Raw genomic sequence first — 21997 nt, forward strand, 5'->3', positions numbered from 1 at the left:
TCTCATTTTGTCTCTCATAGTTGAGGTCTACCTATGATGTAAATTACAGACGCCTCTCATCTTTGTAAGTGGTGGAACTTGCACTATTGGTGACTGACTAAATACTTTTTTGCCCCACTGTATATATATATATACACACGTGGACAGGATTGTTGGTCCAGGCACTTAATTGAAGAATAACCCACAATGGTCACAGAAATAACCGGAATCTGACACAAGTAATAATGAATAAAAAAAATTTTTTTTTAATAAATAAACCTCCTGACTCGGCCTGGACAGAGATGTCGGTTCCCGTAATATTTTGTTGCTCCTCCTTTTGGGGCAATCGCTGCGATCAGACGATTCCTGTAACTGTCAGTGAGAATTCTGCCCCTCTCCGCAGAGATTTTGGGCCCCTCCTCTGCTCCAGTTGTCTCGGGGGTGAAGGGGCCTTCTCCAGACGACATGTTTCAGATCCTTCTAAAGATGCTCCATAGGATTTAGGTGCGGGCCCATAGAAGCCACTTCAGAATAGTCTAATCTTCTCCTCTCAGCCATTCTTGTGTTTTTTGGGTCATTCTCCTGTTACCAGACCTGGGACCTGCGGATGAGGCTAAGCTTTCTGACACTGGGCAGCACATTCCTCTCTAGAATCCCTTGATCATCTTGAGATTTCATTGTACCCTGCACAGATACAAGACACCAAGTGCCAGATGCAGCAAAGCAGCTCCAGAACATAACAGAGCTCCTCCATGTGTCACAGTAGGGACATAACAGAGCCCCCTCCATGTGTCGCAGTAGGGACATAACAGAGCTCCTCCATGTGTCACAGTAGGGACATAACAGAGCTCCTCCATGTGTCACAGTAGGGACATAACAGAGCTCCTCCATGTGTCACAGTAGGGACATAACAGAGCTCCTCCATGTGTCACAGTAGGGACATAACAGAGCTCCTCCATGTGTCACAGTAGGGACATAACAGAGCTCCTCCATTTGTCACAGTAGAGACATAACAGAGCTCCTCCATGTGTCACAGCAGGGACATAACAGAGCTCCTCCATGTGTCACAGTAGGGGCATAACAGAGCTCCTCCATGTGTCACAGTAGGGACATAACAGAGCTCCTCTATGTGTCACAGTAGGGACATAACAGAGCTCCTCCATGTGTCACAGTAGGGACATAACAGAGCCCCCTCCATGTGTCACAGTAGGGACATAACAGAGCTCCTCCATGTGTCACAGTAGGGACATAACAGAGCTCCTCCATGTGTCACAGTAGGGACATAACAGAGCTCCTCCATGTGTCACAGTAGGGACATAACAGAGCTCCTCCATGTGTCACAGTAGGGACATAACAGAGCCTCCTCCATGTGTCACAGTAGGGACATAACAGAGCCCCCTCCATGTGTCACAGTAGGGACATAACAGAGCTCCTCCATGTGTCACAGTAGGGACATAACAGAGCTCCTCCATGTGTCACAGTAGGGACATAACAGAGCTCCTCCATGTGTCACAGTAGGGACATAACAGAGCTCCTCCATGTGTCACAGTAGGGACATAACAGAGCTCCTCCATGTGTCACAGTAGGGACATAACAGAGCTCCTCCATGTGTCACAGTAGGGACATAACAGAGCCTCCTCCATGTGTCACAGTAGGGACATAACAGAGCTCCTCCATGTGTCACAGTAGGGACATAACAGAGCTCCTCCATGTGTCACAGTAGGGACATAACAGAGCTCCTCCATGTGTCACAGTAGGGACATAACAGAGCTCCTCCATGTGTCACAGTAGGGACATAACAGAGCTCCTCCATGTGTCACAGTAGGGACATAACAGAGCCTCCTCCATGTGTCACAGTAGGGACATAACAGAGCCCCCTCCATGTGTCACAGTAGGGACATAACAGAGCTCCTCCATGTGTCACAGTAGGGACATAACAGAGCTCCTCCATGTGTCACAGTAGGGACATAACAGAGCTCCTCCATGTGTCACAGTAGGGACAAAACAGAGCTCCTTCATGTGTCACAGTAGGGACATAACAGAGCTCCTCTATGTGTCACAGTAGGGACATAACAGAGCTCCTCCATGTGTCACAGTAGGGACATAACAGAGCCCCCTCCATGTGTCACAGTTGACATAACAGAGCTCCTCCATGTGTCACAGTAGGGACATAACAGAGCTCCTCCATGTGTCACAGTAGGGACATAACAGAGCCTCCTCCATTTGTCACAGTAGGGACATAACAGAGCTCCTCCATGTGTCACAGTAGGGACATAACAGAGCTCCTCCATGTGTCACAGTAGGGACATAACAGAGCCCCCTCCATGTGTCACAGTAGGGATATAACAGAGCTCCTCCATGTGTCACAGTAGGGACATAACAGAGCTCCTCCATGTGTCACAGTAGGGACATAACAGAGCTCCTCCATGTGTCACAGTAGGGACATAACAGAGCTCCTCCATGTGTCACAGTAGGGACATAACAGAGCTCCTCCATGTGTCACAGTAGGGACATAACAGAGCTCCTCCATGTGTCACAGTAGGGACATAACAGAGCTCCTCCATGTGTCACAGTAGGGACATAACAGAGCTCCTCTATGTGTCACAGTAGGGACATAACAGAGCTCCTCCATGTGTCACAGTAGGGACATAACAGAGCCCCCTCCATGTGTCACAGTTGACATAACAGAGCTCCTCCATGTGTCACAGTAGGGACATAACAGAGCTCCTCCATGTGTCACAGTAGGAACATAACAGAGCCTCCTCCATGTGTCACAGTAGGGACATAACAGAGCTCCTCCATGTGTCACAGTAGGGACATAACAGCTCCTCCATGTGTCACAGTAGGGACATAACAGAGCTCCTCCATGTTTCACAGTAGGGACATAACAGAGCCTCCTCCATGTGTCACAGTAGGGACATAACAGAGCTCCTCCATGTGTCACAGTAGGGACATAACAGAGCTCCTCCATGTTTCACAGTAGGGACATAACAGAGCCTCCTCCATGTGTCACAGTAGGGACATAACAGAGCTCCTCCATGTGTCACAGTAGGGACATAACAGAGCTCCTCCGTGTGTCACAGTAGGGACATAACAGAGCTCCTCCGTGTGTCACAGTAGGGACATAACAGAGCTCCTCCATGTGTCACAGTAGGGACATAACAGAGCTCCTCCGTGTGTCACAGTAGGGACATAACAGAGCTCCTCCATGTGTCTCCCTTATCCATAGGACATTCCCCAGAAGCTTTGTGGTTGTCGGCGTGGAGTTTGGTTATTACTTTTGTCAGATTCCGGTTATTTCTGTGACTGGTGTGGAGTTTTCTTTCATTAAACGAGGAGACCAATAATTTTGTCCGTGTGTGTATATCTGTATATCACGTATAATTGTTATCACTATATATATCTATAAGTGTCTGTGACCGTTCTCTATGACTGTTTAATGTCCGTTGCTGTCATCCTATAACAGTAGACAGCAACAGACATTAACAATGGTAGTGTGAACCCAGCCTGCATGGTAACCATCTCTACTTCTTCTAGAAACGGAGCCGGCCTTCATCAACCTGGACAAGGTCCAGAAGGAGGTGGTGGCCAAAGTGACGGAGAGCGCCACCCTGAGCTGTGAGGTGTCTGACGGGAAGTCCGAGGTGAAATGGTACAAGGAGGGGAAGCTGATCAGCTCCAGCAAGAAACTGCGGGTGGAGACCGAGGGCAAATACCGGCGTCTAGTGGTGGAGCAGGTGGAGAAGAAAGATGGCGGAGAGTACAGCTGTGAGACGGCCGGACAGAAGATCAACTTCAAGATCAGCGTCAAAGGTGGGTTAATGAAGGACAGGGGTCACCTGGTGATGATCTACATGGAGTCTTGTTGGGTAATGGCATCTTCTCACAAGACTCCTTCATGATCTTCTCTCCTCCTTGTGACTTGTGTCATTGGGGGACTCAGAAGACTCTCCCTACACGCTGCTACCTTCGGATGGTGGACACTAAACCTGAAGTGTTACCCTCTTATACAGGCCGTACTCCTCACAGGCCCTGAGCTGATCAGCTTTAGCTTTGAGATTTTCTATACAGAAAGTAGAAGATTTTCCATTGATTTATTATCATTAGAGACCAATATATGGAAACCAAAACTCTCATCATGGATGTATCTTGTAATTCTAGAGTCGGAGCCGGCCTTCATCAACCAGGACAAGGTGCAGAAGGAGGTGGTGGCCAAAGTGACGGAGAGCGCCACCCTGAGCTGTGAGGTCTCTGATGGGAAGTCCGAGGTGAAATGGTACAAGGAGGGGAAGCTGATCAGCTCCAGCAAGAAACTGCGGGTGGAGACCGAGGGCAAATACCGGCGTCTAGTGGTGGAGCAGGTGGAGAAGAAAGATGGCGGAGAGTACAGCTGTGAGACGGCCGGACAGAAGATCAACTTCAAGATCAGCGTCAAAGGTGGGTTAATGAAGGACAGGGGTCACCTGGTGATGATCTACATGGAGTCTTGTTGGGTAATGGCATCTTCTCACAAGACTCCTTCATGATCTTCTCTCCTCCTTGTGACTTGTGTCATTGGGGGACTCAGAAGACTCTCCCTACACGCTGCTACCTTCGGATGGTGGACACTAAACCTGAAGTGTTACCCTCTTATACAGGCCGTACTCCTCACAGGCCCTGAGCTGATCAGCTTTAGCTTTGAGACTTATCTTAGTTTATTCCTTCCCTTTAGGCTGACAAGTAGGGTTATAGCTTTATTCTTGTCCTCCCCCAGGGGCAGGGCACACGGTGTCAGTCCTACCCCACCATTGTCCCCTGACCAAAGAGGACAAGTAGGACAATGGCTCCAAGGCTCCTCTATTATCTACCAGCCCAAGAGTCACCCAGCTTACAGTCCAAAATCCATCTGGTGTGACCCTACGGGTTTCACCATAGAATATATGCCTGGATCTCCTGCTGGGCATGTACATATACTTCTCCTCAATGGACAAAGACTTCTGAGAGGGGGCGAGGTCTCCTAAGTAAACTTGGGTACCAAACAGAGATCTGGACGCAGGATCCTGTGGCCTGTGTGGCTGATGCTCTGGTTATTTTGCTGGAAGCAGTTCACAGTCTTCCACCAGTGGGCAGGACCTCCATGTTGTATGGTGTTGTATGATCTTGTGGTTTATCCGAACGAGCCATCACCACCATGCTGAAGCTCAGAGAACCTTCCTCAGCTCACATTTATTGCTAGACCTGAAAGTCTCTCATTGCTGGTTACTCTTCTGGTCATTTTTCAGAGCCAGAGCCGGCCTTCATCCACCAGGAGAAGGTCAAGAAGGAGGTGGTGGCCATCATGGCTGAGAGCGCCACCCTGAGCTGTGAGGTCTCCCAGGAAAAGACTGACGTGAAATGGTACAAAGACGGGAAGCTGATCAGCTCCAGCAAGAAACTGCGGGTGGAGACCGAGGGCAAATCTCGGCGTCTAGTGGTGGAGCAGGTGGAGAAGAAAGATGCCGGAGAGTACAGCTGTGAGGTGGCCGGACAGAAGATCAACTTCAAGATCAGCGTCAAAGGTTGGTTGGGTTTTTGCTGACTGGTCTTGAGAGTAGAACAGATGGTAACTAGAGATGAGCGAGTATATTGGATCCAATACTTCCGCTGCATAGCTCCCGGTGCAAAGACACTGCCGGGGCTTCGGATTGTTACTGCCCCTTACACCTTCCCTGGCGCCGGCGCTATGCGGCAGAGGTACTCCATCGAATATACTCGCTCATCTCTAGTGGTAACCCTGTAGTCGCCATCATCAGAAAATTAAAATAGGAGTTATGAGGTTTAATGTGCACCCGACACTGCAAAAAATACCCCCAACCTCCTCTGGTAGCTGCAGAGATAGATCTGAGGAACATCCTGGTACATTCTGTAGATTTTGAGCTTCTTCCTTCTCTCGGAGGTCTCCTGACCTTCCTAGCCATCTTCTCCCTGGTCTTCCCCCTCCCCTCTGACAACATTCAGTCTCACTGACACAGAGAACCTCTGCAGCTGCATCCCCCCCTCCCTCCCTACTATTCACTGCGTTACTGTGGTCAGGATATTTGGTGATTGAGGTGGTTTGTGATCGGTAAAGCATTGAGGTTGGCGGATTGTGTAGTGTCCTGAGCGGCGGCTGTCTCCCCCACAGAAGTATCTGAGGACATTATCAATGGTCTCAGTCTGGAAGGTGATGGTATTATGACAAAATACTAAGTAGGTGCAGGGTGTGAATACTTTGTGCTCCCCCTGTATAATAACATGCTGTGTGGTCAGCTGCTGAGCCCCCCCTAGTGGTGCTAACGGCTTTTTCTGTTCGTTCATCTTATCTCTTCTATGCATTTTACTCTAGAGCCGGAGCCGGCCTTCATCAACCAGGACAAGGTGCAGAAGGAGGTGGCGGCCAAAGTGACGGAGAGCGCCACCCTGAGCTGTGAGGTGTCTGACGGGAAGTCCGAGGTGAAATGGTACAAGGAGGGGAAGCTGATCAGCTCCAGCAAGAAACTGCGGGTGGAGACCGAGGGCAAATACCGGCGTCTAGTGGTGGAGCAGGTGGAGAAGAAAGATGGCGGAGAGTACAGCTGTGAGACGGCCGGACAGAAGATCAACTTCAAGATCAGCGTCAAAGGTGGGTCAATGAAGGACAGGGGTCACCTGGTGATGATCTACATGGAGTCTTGTTGGGTAATGGCATCTTCTCACAAGACTCCTTCATGATCTTCTCTCCTCCTTGTGACTTGTGTCATTGGGGGACTCAGAAGACTCTCCCTACACGCTGCTACCTTCGGATGGTGGACACTAAACCTGAAGTGTTACCCTCTTATACAGGCCGTACTCCTCGCAGGCACTGAGCTGATCAGCTTTAGCTTTGAGATTTTCTATACAGAAAGTAGAAGATTTTCCATTGATTTATTATCATTAGAGACCAATATATGGAAACCAAAACTCTCATCATGGATGTATCTTGTAATTCTAGAGTCGGAGCCGGCCTTCATCAACCAGGACAAGGTGCAGAAGGAGGTGGTGGCCAAAGTGACGGAGAGCGCCACCCTGAGCTGTGAGGTGTCTGACGGGAAGTCCGAGGTGAAATGGTACAAGGAGGGGAAGCTGATCAGCTCCAGCAAGAAACTGCGGGTGGAGACCGAGGGCAAATACAGGCGTCTAGTGGTGGAGCAGGTGGAGAAGAAAGATGGCGGAGAGTACAGCTGTGAGGCGGCCGGACAGAAGATCAACTTCAAGATCAGCGTCAAAGGTGGGTCAGTGACAGACAGGGGTCACCTGGTGATGATCTACATGGAGTCTTGTTGGGTTATGACATCTTCTTTAGAAGACTCCTTCCTACACAGGCCGTACTCCTCGCAGGCACTGAGCTGATCAGCTTTAGCTTTGAGACTTATCTTAGTTTATTCCTTCCCTTTAGGCTGACAAGTAGGGTTATAGCTTTATTCTTGTCCTCCCCCAGAGACAGGGCACACGGTGTCAGTCCTACCCCACCATTGTCCCCTGACCAAAGAGGACAAGTAGGACAATGGCTCCAAGGCTCCTCTATTACCTACCAGCCCAAGAGTCATCCAGCTTACAATCCAAAATCCATCTCCTGTGACCCTACAGGTTGCAATATACAATATATGCCTGGATCTCCTGCTGGGCAAGGAGAGGGCGAGGTCTCCTAAGTAAACTTGGGCACCAAACAGAGATCTGGACGCAGGATCCTGTGGCCTGTGCAGCTGATGCTCTGGTTATTTTGCTGGAAGCAGTTCACAGTCTTCCACCAGTGGGAAGGACCTCCATGTTGTATGGTGTTGTATGATCTTGTGGTTTATCCAAACAAGTCATCACAACCATGCTGAAGCTACATTTATTGCTAGACCTGAAAGTCTCTCATTGCTGGTTACTGTTCTGGAAATTTTTCAGAGCCAGAGCCGGCCTTCATCCACCAGGACAAGGTCAAGAAGGAGGTGGTGGCCATCATGGCTGAGAGCGCCACCCTGAGCTGTGAGGTCTCCCAGGAAAAGACAGACGTGAAATGGTACAAAGACGGGAAGCTGATCACCTCCAGCAAGAAACTGCGGGTGGAGACCGAGGGCAAATCTCGGCGTCTAGTGGTGGAGCAGGTGGAGAAGAAAGATGCCGGAGAGTACAGCTGTGAGGTGGCCGGACAGAAGATCAACTTCAAGATCAGCGTCAAAGGTGGGTGTTTATGAGCCGTCTTGCTCTTGTCATTTTTGGTCTTTTTTTGCTTCATCGGATTTAACACTCAACTTTTTTACTTTAGAACCAGAGGCAAAGTTCCTGAAGAAGTCCGACCAAAAAGAAGAGCTTGTTGTACAAGAGCATGAGGACATCACCCTGCTGACCTCTGTCCACCCACAGAACGCTCAGGTCAAATGGTTTAAGGATGGTGCCGAGCTGAGTGCATCTAAAAAGTACCAGATATCAACAGATGGGGCGTCCAGGACCCTCATAGTGAAAACTGCAGATGCCAAAGATGGAGGCGCATACATCTGCAGCACTAGTAGTGACAAGCAGCAATTCAGGGTTCAAGTCAAAGGTCAGACATTGTCCTGTGGTGGCCTCCAGAGGTTTCCTTCTTTACCTTGTCTGAATCTCTCTCTGACTTTTTCTTTCCATCAGAAGTTCCAGTGAAGTTTGTGAAGAAGCTGGAGGCTGTAACAGGAGAGACCGGCTCATCGGTCGTACTGACCTGCGAGCTGAGCCAGACCAAAGGCAATGTCATCTGGAGGAGAAACGGAGAGGAGGTCAAACCAAGCAAACGCATCCAGATCCAGTCCGAGGGAAGCAAACGCAGCCTGACTATCTCCCAGCTGAAGTCGGAGGATGGCGGGGAGTATTCCTGCGAATCCAGGGATGAGAAAACCATAGCACAGCTCACAACCAAAGGTAATGCTGCTATATCTGACTCATGTCCGCCACTATGGTGTATGCAGGGCCTGCACTTGTGCACCACCATGTCTACATTGATTGTGCGGTGTCACAAGTACGTTTGCACTCTCTCTCAGTGAGATCCTGGTGCTTCACCCATGACAGATCCACCTGCTTCCCAGTACAGATTTCACCCAGTAATCTCCTTCTCTATACCCTACAGCCCCACGGGTGGTTAAGTTCACCGCAGAGCTGAGTAACGTGGTGGTGGAGGAAGGCGCAGAGGCCACGTTTAAATGCATCGTATCCCTGGATGATGCCGAGGTGACCTGGTACAGGAATGGCACCAAGATAGAAAAGAGCAATAAATATAAGCTCAGCAAGAAAGGAACAGTCCACAGCCTGATCATCAGCCAGCTGACCCTGCAGGATGCCGCCGAAATCACTGCTGATGCCGAAGGGGTAAAAACTACAGCCACTCTGAAGGTCCGAGGTAAGAGAGACTGTATACAGTCCAGCAAGATGATACACAGGCCACATAGACGATATACAGGCTGGTTAGACAAGACATAGGCCACATAGATGATACACAAGTCAGATAGACGATACTCATACCGCATAGACGATACACAGGTCAGGTAGACGATATTCAGACCACATAGACGATACACAGGCCAGGTAGACGATACACAGGTCAGATAGACGATACACAAGTCAGATAGACGATATTCAGACCGCATAGACGATACACAGGTCAGATAGACGATACACAAGTCAGATAGACGATATTCAGACCACATAGACGATACACAGGCCAGGTAGACGATACACAGGTCAGATAGACGATACACAAGTCAGATAGACGATATTCAGACCGCATAGACGATACACAGGCCAGGTAGACGATACACAGGTCAGATAGACGATATTCAGACCGCATAGACGATACACAGGCCAGGTAGACGATACACAGGTCAGATACATGATATTCAGACCGCATAGACGATACACAGGCCAGGTAGACGATATTCAGACCGCATAGACGATACACAGGTCAGATAGACGATATTCAGACCGCTTAGATGATACACAGGCCAGGTAGACGATACACAGGTCAGATAGATGATATTCAGACCGCATAGACGATACACAGGTCAGATAGACGATATTCAGACCGCTTAGATGATACACAGGTCAGATAGACGATACACAGGTCAGATAGATGATATTCAGACCGCATAGACGATACACAGGTCAGATAGACGATATTCAGACCGCTTAGATGATACACAGGTCAGATAGATGATACTCAGACCGCATAGACGATGCACAAGCCAGGTAGACGATATTCAGACCGCATAGATGATACACAGGCCAGGTAGACGATACACAGATCAGATAGACGATACACAGGCCTCAATGATGATACACAATGGCCAGGTTGACGATACACAGGGCAGATAGATGAAATACAGACCAGATAGACAATACAGAAACCAGATAGAAGACATACAGGTCCACTCAGATTCACCAGATACAGTTTAAATGCACCGTATCCCTGGATGATGCCGAGGTGACCTGGTACAGGAATGGCACCAAGATAGAAAAGAGCAATAAATATAAGCTCAGCAAGAAAGGAACAGTCCACAGCCTGATCATCAGCCAGCTGACCCTGCAGGATGCCGCCGAAATCACTGCTGATGCCGAAGGGGTAAAAACTACAGCCACTCTGAAGGTCCGAGGTAAGAGAGACTGTATACAGTCCAGCAAGATGATACACAGGCCACATAGACGATATACAGGCTGGTTAGACAAGACATAGGCCACATAGATGATACACAAGTCAGATAGACGATACTCATACCGCATAGACGATACACAGGTCAGGTAGACGATATTCAGACCACATAGACGATACACAGGCCAGGTAGACGATACACAGGTCAGATAGACGATACACAGGTCAGATAGACGATACACAAGTCAGATAGACGATATTCAGACCGCATAGACGATACACAGGTCAGATAGACGATACACAAGTCAGATAGACGATATTCAGACCACATAGACGATACACAGGCCAGGTAGACGATACACAGGTCAGATAGACGATACACAAGTCAGATAGACGATATTCAGACCGCATAGACGATACACAGGCCAGGTAGACGATACACAGGTCAGATAGACGATATTCAGACCGCATAGACGATACACAGGCCAGGTAGACGATACACAGGTCAGATAGATGATATTCAGACCGCATAGACGATACACAGGTCAGATAGACGATATTCAGACCGCTTAGATGATACACAGGTCAGATAGACGATACACAGGTCAGATAGATGATATTCAGACCGCATAGACGATACACAGGTCAGATAGACGATATTCAGACCGCTTAGATGATACACAGGTCAGATAGATGATACTCAGACCGCATAGACGATGCACAAGCCAGGTAGACGATATTCAGACCGCATAGATGATACACAGGCCAGGTAGACGATACACAGATCAGATAGACGATACACAGGCCTCAATGATGATACACAATGGCCAGGTTGACGATACACAGGGCAGATAGATGAAATACAGACCAGATAGACAATACAGAAGCCAGATAGAAGACATACAGGTCCACTCAGATTCACCAGATACAGTGACTATATTACTATATTAATGATTCTCCCGTCTTCTCAATATTCCTCTGGAGAACCTCGGAGAGAAGACTTTTACTTGTAGTATGGAGTCTCTTTATTCCCCAAACCTTCTAGGCCCTAATACATTGTGTCTGAGGTTTTGATGTTACTCATTTGGTTCAACCTCCACACCTTTCGCCCTCTCTGACCCACCTCACCACCTCTCGCCCTCTCTGACCCGCCTCACCACATCTCGCCCTCTCTGACCCACCTCACCACATCTCGCCCTCTCTGACCCACCTCACCACATCTCGCCCTCTCTGACCCACCTCACCACCTCTCGCCCTGTCTGACCCGCCTCACCACATCTCGCCCTCTGTGACCCGCCTCACCACATCTCGCCCTCTGTGACCCGCCTCACCACATCTCGCCCTCTGTGACCCACTTCACCACATCTCGCCCTCTCTGACCCGCCTCACCACCTCTCGCCCTGTCTGACCCACCTCACCACATCTCGCCCTCTCTGACCCGCCTCACCACATCTCGCCCTCTCTGACCCACCTCACCACATCTCGCCCTCTCTGACCCACCTCACCACCTCTCGCCCTGTCTGACCCGCCTCACCACATCTCACCCTCTGTGACCCGCCTCACCACCTCTCGCCCTCTCTGACCCACCTCACCACCTCTCGCCCTGTCTGACCCGCCTCACCACATCTCGCCCTCTGTGACCCGCCTCACCACATCTCGCCCTCTGTGACCCGCCTCACCACATCTCGCCCTCTGTGACCCGCCTCACCACATCTCGCCCTCTCTGACCCGCCTCACCACCTCTCGCCCTGTCTGACCCACCTCACCACATCTCGCCCTCTCTGACCCGCCTCACCACCTCTCGCCCTGTCTGACCCACCTCACCACATCTCGCCCTCTCTGACCCGCCTCACCACATCTCGCCCTCTCTGACCCGCCTCACCACATCTCGCCCTCTCTGACCCGCCTCACCACCTCTCGCCCTCTCTGACCCGCCTCACCACATCTCGCCCTCTGTGACCCACCTCACCACATCTCGCCCTCTGTGACCCGCCTCACCACATCTCGCCCTCTGTGACCCACCTCACCACATCTCGCCCTCTCTGACCCACCTCACCACCTCTCGCCCTGTCTGACCCGCCTCACCACATCTCGCCCTCTGTGACCCGCCTCACCACATCTCGCCCTCTCTGACCCGCCTCACCACATCTCGCCCTCTCTGACCCGCCTCACCACATCTCGCCCTCTCTGACCCACCTCACCACCTCTCGCCCTCTCTGACCCGCCTCACCACATCTCGCCCTCTCTGACCCACCTCACCACATCTCGCCCTCTCTGACCCACCTCACCACATCTCGCCCTCTCTGACCCACCTCACCACCTCTCGCCCTGTCTGACCCGCCTCACCACATCTCGCCCTCTGTGACCCGCCTCACCACATCTCGCCCTCTGTGACCTGCCTCACCACATCTCGCCCTCTGTGACCCACCTCACCACCTCTCGCCCTGTCTGACCCGCCTCACCACATCTCGCCCTCTGTGACCCGCCTCACCACATCTCGCCCTCTGTGACCCGCCTCACCACATCTCGCCCTCTGTGACCCGCCTCACCACATCTCGCCCTCTGTGACCCACTTCACCACATCTCGCCCTCTCTGACCCGCCTCACCACCTCTCGCCCTGTCTGACCCACCTCACCACATCTCGCCCTCTCTGACCCGCCTCACCACCTCTCGCCCTGTCTGACCCACCTCACCACCTCTCGCCCTGTCTGACCCACCTCACCACATCTCGCCCTCTCTGACCCGCCTCACCACATCTCGCCCTCTCTGACCCGCCTCACCACATCTCGCCCTCTCTGACCCACCTCACCACCTCTCGCCCTTTCTATTGTAGAGGCCCCAGTGGTGTTCAAGAAGAAGTTAGAAGCTGTCAGTGTAGAAGAGAGACAGACCGTCCGCCTAGAGACCGAGCTCTCCAAACCCTCTAAGGATGTGAAATGGATGAAGAATGGCGTGGTCCTACAGTCCGGTAAAAACATCGAAATCAAATCTGACGGAAACCAGCAGGTCCTCATCCTGAAGAACGTGACCTTCGCTGACCGTGGACTGTATGGCTGCGAGACTCTGGATGACTCCACACAGGCGAAGCTCAATGTGGAGAGTGAGTGTCTCCGTATGGGGAGAGTCATTGTCTGACCTCCGATATGATGATGTTATGTAGATTGCTTCTGGTATCTGCTCCTGACCTGGGCTCATTCCATAGGGTAAAGGGTCCATTTTAACCCTATCATGACCTTCATATGACTAGCTTTCCCACTGTACCTAAGGGTGGGGAAGATAGAAAAGGCCGCACACCCCAATCCTGGACAGACCCCCACAATGTCTCTGATTCTGTTTTCCTGTGTCCTCAGAACGGCAGGTGAAGCTTGTCAGAGGTCTCCGGGACGTGGAGGTCCGTGAGAAGGACTCGGCCACCTTTGAGCTGGAGCTTTCACATGAAGATGTTGAAGGGTCCTGGATAAAAGATGGGCTGAAGATTAAACCCTCAGAGTCCTGCAAAGTTATAGTGAATGGCAAGAAGCATGGCCTCCTCCTGTCATCTGTGAAGCAAGAAGATGCTGGAGCCGTGTCCTTCAAATCTGAGGGAATCCAGACCTCGGCCAAACTCATAGTTAAAGGTAAAGCCTGTGATGTCATCATGAGTAGCGCTCTGATGTCATGCAGATCTGATGTGTGTCCAGGCTCCACCCACAAGTTACTGGTCAAATAGTGACCCTGTGGAGCTCTGACAGTGCCGTACACCTCTATATATCATTGCTGTATACCCCCATATACAGTGTTGGCCAAAAGTATCGCCCCCTGCAGTCCTGTCAGATAATCCTCGCTGTCCCCAGATAATGATTACACAGCACAGACTCTTATATAGTATATAAGTGACACAGGGTATATACAGTATAAGTATCGCCCCCTGCAGTCCTGTCAGATAATCCTCGCTGTCCCCCAGATAATGATTACACAGCACAGACTCTTATATAGTATATAAGTGACACAGGGTATATACAGTATAAGTATCGCCCCCTGCAGTCCTGTCAGATAATCCTCGCTGTCCCCCAGATAATGATTACAAGCACAGACTCTTATATAGTATATAAGTGACACAGGGTATATACAGTATAAGTATCGCCCCCTGCAGTTCTGTCAGATAATCCTCGCTGTCCCCCAGATAATGATTACACAGCACAAACTCTTTGGTAATATCTTCAGTTATTTTTCTTGCAATGAAAAAACACAAAAGAGAATGAAAAAAAAAGTCACATCATTGATTATTTTACACAAAACTCCAGAACTGGTGCGGACAGAAGTATTGGCGCCCTCAGCCTAATACTTGGTCGCACAACCTTTAGACACAATAACTGCGCACAACCGCTTCCGCTAACCAGCAATGAGTTTCTTACAAGGCTCTGCTGGAATCTTAGACCCTTCTTCTTTGGCTCCTGCTCGCGGTCCCCCCTGAGATGTGAAGGGGGCCTTCTCCAAACTGCCACCAAGAGATCTCTCCCCTCCCCCACAGGTGTTCTATGGGATTCAGGGCTGGACTCATTGCTGCCACTTTACAAGTCTCCAGGGCTTTCTCTCACCACCATTTTCTAGTGCTGACCTGAAGTGTGTTTTGGGTCCTTGTCCTGCTGGAAGAGCCCTGACCTCTGAGGGAGACCCCGCTTTCTCACACTGGGCCCTACATGATGCTGCACAATGTGTTGGTCGTCTTCAGACTTCATAATGCCATGCACACGGTCAAGCAGTCCAGTGCCAGAGGCAGCAAAGCAACCCCAAACCATCAGGGACCTCCGCCATGTCTGACTGTAGGGGGCGTCTTCTTCTCTTTTTTCCTGTAATCTCTATGTTGAGGCCTTCTCCTACTTTTGTCTCCTCTGACCAGAGAACATTCTTCCAGAACGGTTTTGGCTTTCTCAGGTAAGTTTTGGCAAACTCCAGCCTGGCTTCTGTCTGTGGGTAAGAAGTGGGGTCTTCCTGGGTCTCCTACCATACAGTCCCTTCTCATTCAGACGCTGACACTGGATAGTACGGGGTGACACTGTTGTACCCTCGGACTGCAGGGCAGCTTGGACTTGTTTGGATGTTAGTCGAGGTTCTTTATCCGCCATCCGCACAATCTTGCGGTGAAATCTCTGGGCAATGTTTCTTTTGCGTCCACATCTAGGGAGGTTAGCCACAGGGCCATGGGCTTTACACTTCTTGATAACACTGCGCACGGTAGACACAGGAACATTCAGGGCTTTGGAGATGGACTTGTAGCCTTGAGATTGCTCAGGCTTCCTCACAATTTTGCTTCTCAAGTCCTCAGACAGTTCTTTGGTCTTCTTTCTTTTCTCCATGCTCAATGTGGTCACACAAGGACACAGGACAGAGGTGGAGTCAACTTTAATCCATTTCAACTGGCGGCAAGTGTGATTTAGTTATTGCCACCACCTGTTAGGTGCCTCAGGTAAGTAACAGGTGCTGTTAATTACACAAATTACAGAAGCATCACATGATTTTTCATACAGTGCCAACACTTTTGTCCACCCCCTTTTTTATGTTTGCTGTGGAATTATATCCAATTTGGCTTTCTGACAATTCTTTTTGTGGTTTTCCATTGAAGATAAATTAAATGGAGATAATACCAAAGAATTTGTGATTGCAATCATTATCTGGAAGAACACGAGGATTTTCTGACAGAATTGCAGGGGGGCCAATACTTTTGGGCAACACTGTATCAGTGCCATCCGCTCCCTATATAACAGTGCTGTACAGTGGTACCAGTCGTATATCACAGCGCCTCCCACAGTGCAGTACTTCTGCAGTAATACCATATATACATTCACCTATACAACTCTTCTGGTTTTATATTGGCCCCATATGCGGTCCCCACCCCCTGAGGGCAGCCATAATTGTCTGGTCATGTGACCATTATCCTTGTATCTCCAGAGCCCCCTGTGAAGATCACCCACCCCCTTAAAGATGCATCGGTGGAGGAGAAGGACAAGGTGACGCTAGAATGTGAGGTGTCCCGGGCCAATGCCGAGGTGAAGTGGCTGAAGGTACGTTAACCCTGTATTTACTGACTCTTCAGGCCAGCACTATGGTCAGAGGAGGGCGGTAGATAGACCGGACGCTGGTTCTGGTCACTGCTATATACCTGCCACAGGGGCGCTGCAGTGGTAGAAGAGCTCTGGGCCCTGAAACAGCTTAGTCTTAGGTCTGCCCCTGTGGTGTGATGTGCTGGAGCGGCAGGACCTCAGATACTTCTACAGCCTGGGCCGAGGATATCTCTGACTATGCCCCCTGCTGGTCTGTGTAGTGCAGCAGATAGTCAGGCCCCTCACCCACCACCACCAGCCATGTCCTCTATGGCAGGAACATCTTGTTTGGGCTCATGGGGCGGCCTGCTATAGAGATCTGTGCCACGAACATGGCGGGGCAATATCCTCACCAAACAGGATAACCTCTGCACAGGCTGAGCAGTGTCCTGCAAAAGTAGTGACCAGCAGGCCGAACAGCAGCGCCCCCACAGGTAGTGTCTGGTAGGCCAAGTAGCAGCGTCCTGCAAAAGTAGTGTCCAGCAGGCTGAGCAGTGGCGCCCCCACAGGTAGTGTCCAGCAGGTCGAGCAGCAGTGTCCTGCAAAAGTAGTGACTGGCAGGCTGAACAGCAGCGCCCCCACAAGTAGTGTCTGGCAGGCCAAGCAGTGGTGCCCCTACAGGTAGTGTCCAGCAGGCTGATCAGCAGCACCCTGCAAAAGTAGTGACTGGCAGGCCGATCAGCAGCGCCCTCCACAGGCAGTGTCCAGCAGGCCGATCAGCAGCGCCCTCCACAGGTAGTGTCCAGCAGGCCGATCAGCAGCGCCCCCACAGGCAGTGTCCAGCAGGCCGAGCAGCAGCGCCCTCCACAGGTAGTGTCCAGCAGGTTGAGCAGCAGCGCCCTCCACAGGTAGTGTCCAGCAGGTTGAGCAGCAGCGCCCTCCACAGGTAGTGTCCAGCAGGTTGAGCAGCAGCGCCCTCCACAGGTAGTGTCCAGCAGGTTGAGCAGCAGCACCCTCCACAGGCAGTGTCCAGCAGGCTGATCAGCAGCGCCCTCCACAGGTAGTGTCCAGCAGGTTGAGCAGCAGCGCCCTCCACAGGTAGTGTCCAGCAGGTTGAGCAGCAGCGCCCTCCACAGGTAGTGTCCAGCAGGTTGAGCAGCAGCGCCCTCCACAGGTAGTGTCCAGCAGGTTGAGCAGCAGCACCCTCCACAGGCAGTGTCCAGCAGGCTGATCAGCAGCGCCCTCCACAGGTAGTGTCCAGCAGGTTGAGCAGCAGCGCCCTCCACAGGTAGTGTCCAGCAGGTTGAGCAGCAGCGCCCTCCACAGGTAGTGTCCAGCAGGTTGAGCAGCAGCGCCCTCCACAGGTAGTGTCCAGCAGGTTGAGCAGCAGCGCCCTCCACAGGTAGTGTCCAGCAGGTTGAGCAGCAGCGCCCTCCACAGGTAGTGTCCAGCAGGTTGAGCAGCAGCACCCTCCACAGGTAGTGTCCAGCAGGCTGATCAGCAGCGCCCTCCACAGGTAGTATCCAGCAGGTTGAGCAGCGGCGCCCTCCACAGGTAGTGTCCAGCAGGTTGAGCAGCAGCGCCCTCCACAGGCAGTGTCCAGCAGGCCGATCAGCAGCGCCCTCCACAGGTAGTGTCCAGCAGGCCGATCAGCAGCGCCCTCCACAGGTAGTGTCCAGCAGGTTGAGCAGCAGCGCCCTCCACAGGTAGTGTCCAGCAGGTTGAGCAGCAGCGCCCTCCACAGGTAGTGTCCAGCAGGTTGAGCAGCAGCGCCCTCCACAGGCAGTGTCCAGCAGGCCGATCAGCAGCGCCCTCCACAGGCAGTGTCCAGCAGGCCGATCAGCAGCGCCCTCCACAGGCAGTGTCCAGCAGGCTGAGCAGCAGCGCCCTCCACAGGTAGTGTCCAGCAAACTCCATACTGATGGTGTGTGAACTGAGAGCAAGGCAGGTGGTTTGGACTCTGCAACCAGAAATGAACGTAGACGTGGCGGTAAGGCTGAAGGAAAAATGTATTTACTATAGATTAATAAAGGCAAATAAACAGTAAAATAACAAGAGGAAGGACAAGCAGAACACACCGCGTAGGATGAACAAGTCACCGTAGAGTTAGCAATGGCTTCCTCTATGACTATGTCGCTTCTACAGTACGGACTCTGAATGAACAATACGCACAACACTATCCCTCACTGACCCTGACTCCATATTTCGGTGCGCACCCCCCTCTTCCCAGTGGTTCAGGTTACAGTCTGTAGAAGCGCGGAGGGGCCCAATGTCCTTCTTTTCTTTTGAAGCGTCTTCTCCTCACAATTGTCACGATTTCTGAAGTGAGGAAATTCTCCTGAGCAGGCCGGGAAACCAGATGGAAGCAATGGAGACCAACAGCAGATATCGCTCCGCACACGGACAGTCCTGCAGAATCCATAGACTGAGCCGGGGTGTGAGCCGGGGTGTGAGCCGGGGTGTGAGCCGGGGTGTGAGCCGGGGTGTGAACCGGGGTCTGTAGCTACTGTCCGGTACTTCAACAGCACTGCCAGAGTCTCTATAGGTGGTGGCAATATACTCAGGCACAATGGCAGCCTCATAGTTTATCCTCTGGGCACAGTTCTGGTGATGTGGCCACTAGACGCTCGGCCTCTGGGCTGATCTATCTAGAGCTGACGCTGCTCAGAGATCTCCACAGACACTTCCTATATCACAGCCAGTCCTTCTTTCATCCTGCCAATATGGCTGCCGCTCTCGTCACTTCCTTCTTCTCTCTCCCTCTGTCTCCAAGCACAGGCGGGATGACATCATAGGGGGCGTGGCCTCCAGCATCATACAATGGCCGCTGTATCACACAAATACATTTACCTGCTTACACACAAGTGAAGTCTCCGACATCTTTGGTCTTCCTCACCGGTGCCCCGAGGGCGGCCGTGCTCGCAGTCACCGCCCTCAACGCCGTCTATTCTGTCGTTTCAGGATGAATCGGAGCTGCGGCCGAGCAAAAAGATCACCATCATCTCACAGGGGAACAAGCGCAACCTCACCATCCACAAGTGTGAACATGACGACACAGGGACTTACGTGTGCGACGCTGGTGATGACAGAAGCTCCGCCCAACTGACCGTCCGAGGTGAGTGCGCCAATCATGGAAAGGATGTGTGTGAGCTTCTGACCACGTAACCCACCACATGACATCACTAACCCGCTGTTGATATATACCCGGGGGAGCCCGTATATCGCTAATAACGAGAACATGGCTCCTCCCCCTATAAGCCCCAGTCCCCGGATTGTCCTAGTCTGGGAAGATGGCGGACAATCAGTCTGACCAGCAGGGGTAGATGGGGTATAACAAGGACCCCACTGTGCGGCCAGACTGGTGCTTGGTGATAGAGGACGAGCCCCTGACCCCGCTGTCAGGACATTCATAGGTGTCAGAGGTCAGAGGTTACATGCTCGCCGCCCACCCTGTGACCTCCCCTCCCGTCTTCACCGCCATCACATGTGTCTTGTCATTCACCGTCATCCTCCATCCACATCACAGCTCGGGACATCCGCTTCATTAAGCCGCTGGTGGACGTGGACGTGACGGAGAAGGAGGCGGCCTCATTCGTCTGTCAGATCTCTCACGATGACGTCCAAACTCAGTGGTATAAAAATGGCGCCAAACTCAGGGCGGGAGACAATGTGAAGATGCGACAGGAAGGTGAGTGCCGCCAGGGCCTGCATATCCCGACCTCCTAACCCTGTAAGTCACGGTGCAGGCGAGGGGCATAGCGCCCCCCGGAGCACAACATTGTCACACACTGACGCCACATTGGCGATTGTATGGAGTCTGCCCTAAAGTCCGCTCTATATGGTCAGTGATGGGGCAGACTCTGCACCTCCGGGGGATGGAGACAGCACACCCTCCAGTCATCTCCCACCCCTCACCTGCACCTGCAGCTTTTGTAGTAACCAGAGGACAATCTCCAGCTGTAGGACATGAAGGTAAGGCTCCTCGGGGGTGGGGCTTGTTAGTTCTCATAGGTCCAGGATCAGGAAGGATTTGGTCCTGGTGATCTTGTCCTCCTCTCTGAGCTCTGCACCTCTCTCTCCAGGACGGACCTTCTCATTGTCCTTCAAGAGTGTCCAGGCCGAAGATGCCGGAGAAATCAAACTGGTGGCCGAAAATGCGGAGAGCCGCGCCAACCTGCGAATCAAAGGTGGGGGCCGAGCACTGCGGCGCCGGGGATAAGCACACGTGTAGGGATCCTGGATCGCTGGGCTCCATTAGAGTATAGGACATGTAGTACCAGCAGTATACAGCTCTGGATGTGACTAGAGTATAGGACATGTAGTACCAGCAGTATACAGCTCTGGATGTGACTAGAGTATAGGACATGTAGTACCAGCAGTATACAGCTCTGGGTGTGACTGGAGTATAGGACATGTAATACCAGCAGTATACAGCTCTGAGTGTGACTGGAGTATAGGACATGTAGTACCAGCAGTATACAGCTCTGGATGTGACTGGAGTATAGGACATGTAATACCAGCAGTATACAGCTCTGGGTGTGACTGGAGTATAGGACATGTAGTACCAGCAGTATACAGCTCTGGATGTGACTGGAGTATAGGACATGTAGTACCAGCAGTATACAGCTCTGGATGTGACTGGAGTATAGGACATGTAATACCAGCAGTATACAGCTCTGGATGTGACTGGAGTATAGGACATGTAGTACCAGCAGTATACAGCTCTGGATGTGACTGGAGTATAGGACATGTAATACCAGCAGTATACAGCTCTGGGTGTGACTGGAGTATAGGACATATAGTACCAGCAGTATACAGCTCTGGATGTGACTGGAGTATAGGACATGTAGTACCAGCAGTATACAGCTCTGGATGTGACTGGAGTATAGGACATGTAATACCAGCAGTATACAGCTCTGGATGTGACTGGAGTATAGGACATGTAGTACCAGCAGTATACAGCTCTGGGTGTGACTGGAGTATAGGACATGTAGTACCAGCAGTATACAGCTCTGAGTGTGACTGGAGTATAGGACATGTAATACCAGCAGTATACAGCTCTGGGTGTGACTGGAGTATAGGACATGTAATACCAGCAGTATACAGCTCTGAGTGTGACTGGAGTATAGGACATGTAATACCAGCAGTATACAGCTCTGGATGTGACTGGAGTATAGGACATGTAGTACCAGCAGTATACAGCTCTGGATGTGACTGGAGTATAGGACATGTAGTACCAGCAGTATACAGCTCTGAGTGTGACTGGAGTATAGGACATGTAGTACCAGCAGTATACAGCTCTGGATGTGACTGGAGTATAGGACATGTAGTACCAGCAGTATACAGCTCTGGGTGTGACTGGAGTATAGGACATGTAGTACCAGC

At 51.4% G+C, this 21997-nt stretch overlaps 1 protein-coding gene across 1 annotated transcript in view; it reads left to right on the plus strand.

The window, feature by feature from the left end:
• Window positions 1-21997, plus strand: part of OBSCN (obscurin, cytoskeletal calmodulin and titin-interacting RhoGEF) — a gene marked incomplete at its 3' end in the record, with an annotated part of 243727 nt that overhangs the window by 54000 nt on the left and 167730 nt on the right. The window contains exons 10-24 of the mRNA XM_075272031.1: window positions 3517-3792; window positions 4141-4416; window positions 5241-5516; window positions 6323-6598; window positions 6947-7222; window positions 7885-8160; window positions 8246-8521; window positions 8605-8871; window positions 9077-9346; window positions 13426-13692; window positions 13943-14209; window positions 16521-16633; window positions 19574-19727; window positions 20139-20300; window positions 20695-20799. Coding sequence (XP_075128132.1) covers window positions 3517-3792; window positions 4141-4416; window positions 5241-5516; window positions 6323-6598; window positions 6947-7222; window positions 7885-8160; window positions 8246-8521; window positions 8605-8871; window positions 9077-9346; window positions 13426-13692; window positions 13943-14209; window positions 16521-16633; window positions 19574-19727; window positions 20139-20300; window positions 20695-20799 — 3537 coding nt within the window. The remainder of the gene's footprint in view (window positions 1-3516; window positions 3793-4140; window positions 4417-5240; window positions 5517-6322; window positions 6599-6946; window positions 7223-7884; window positions 8161-8245; window positions 8522-8604; window positions 8872-9076; window positions 9347-13425; window positions 13693-13942; window positions 14210-16520; window positions 16634-19573; window positions 19728-20138; window positions 20301-20694; window positions 20800-21997) is intronic.

This window comes from Leptodactylus fuscus, chromosome 4 (genome assembly GCF_031893055.1).
Source record: "Leptodactylus fuscus isolate aLepFus1 chromosome 4, aLepFus1.hap2, whole genome shotgun sequence".
NCBI classification, from domain to species: domain Eukaryota; kingdom Metazoa; phylum Chordata; class Amphibia; order Anura; family Leptodactylidae; genus Leptodactylus; species Leptodactylus fuscus.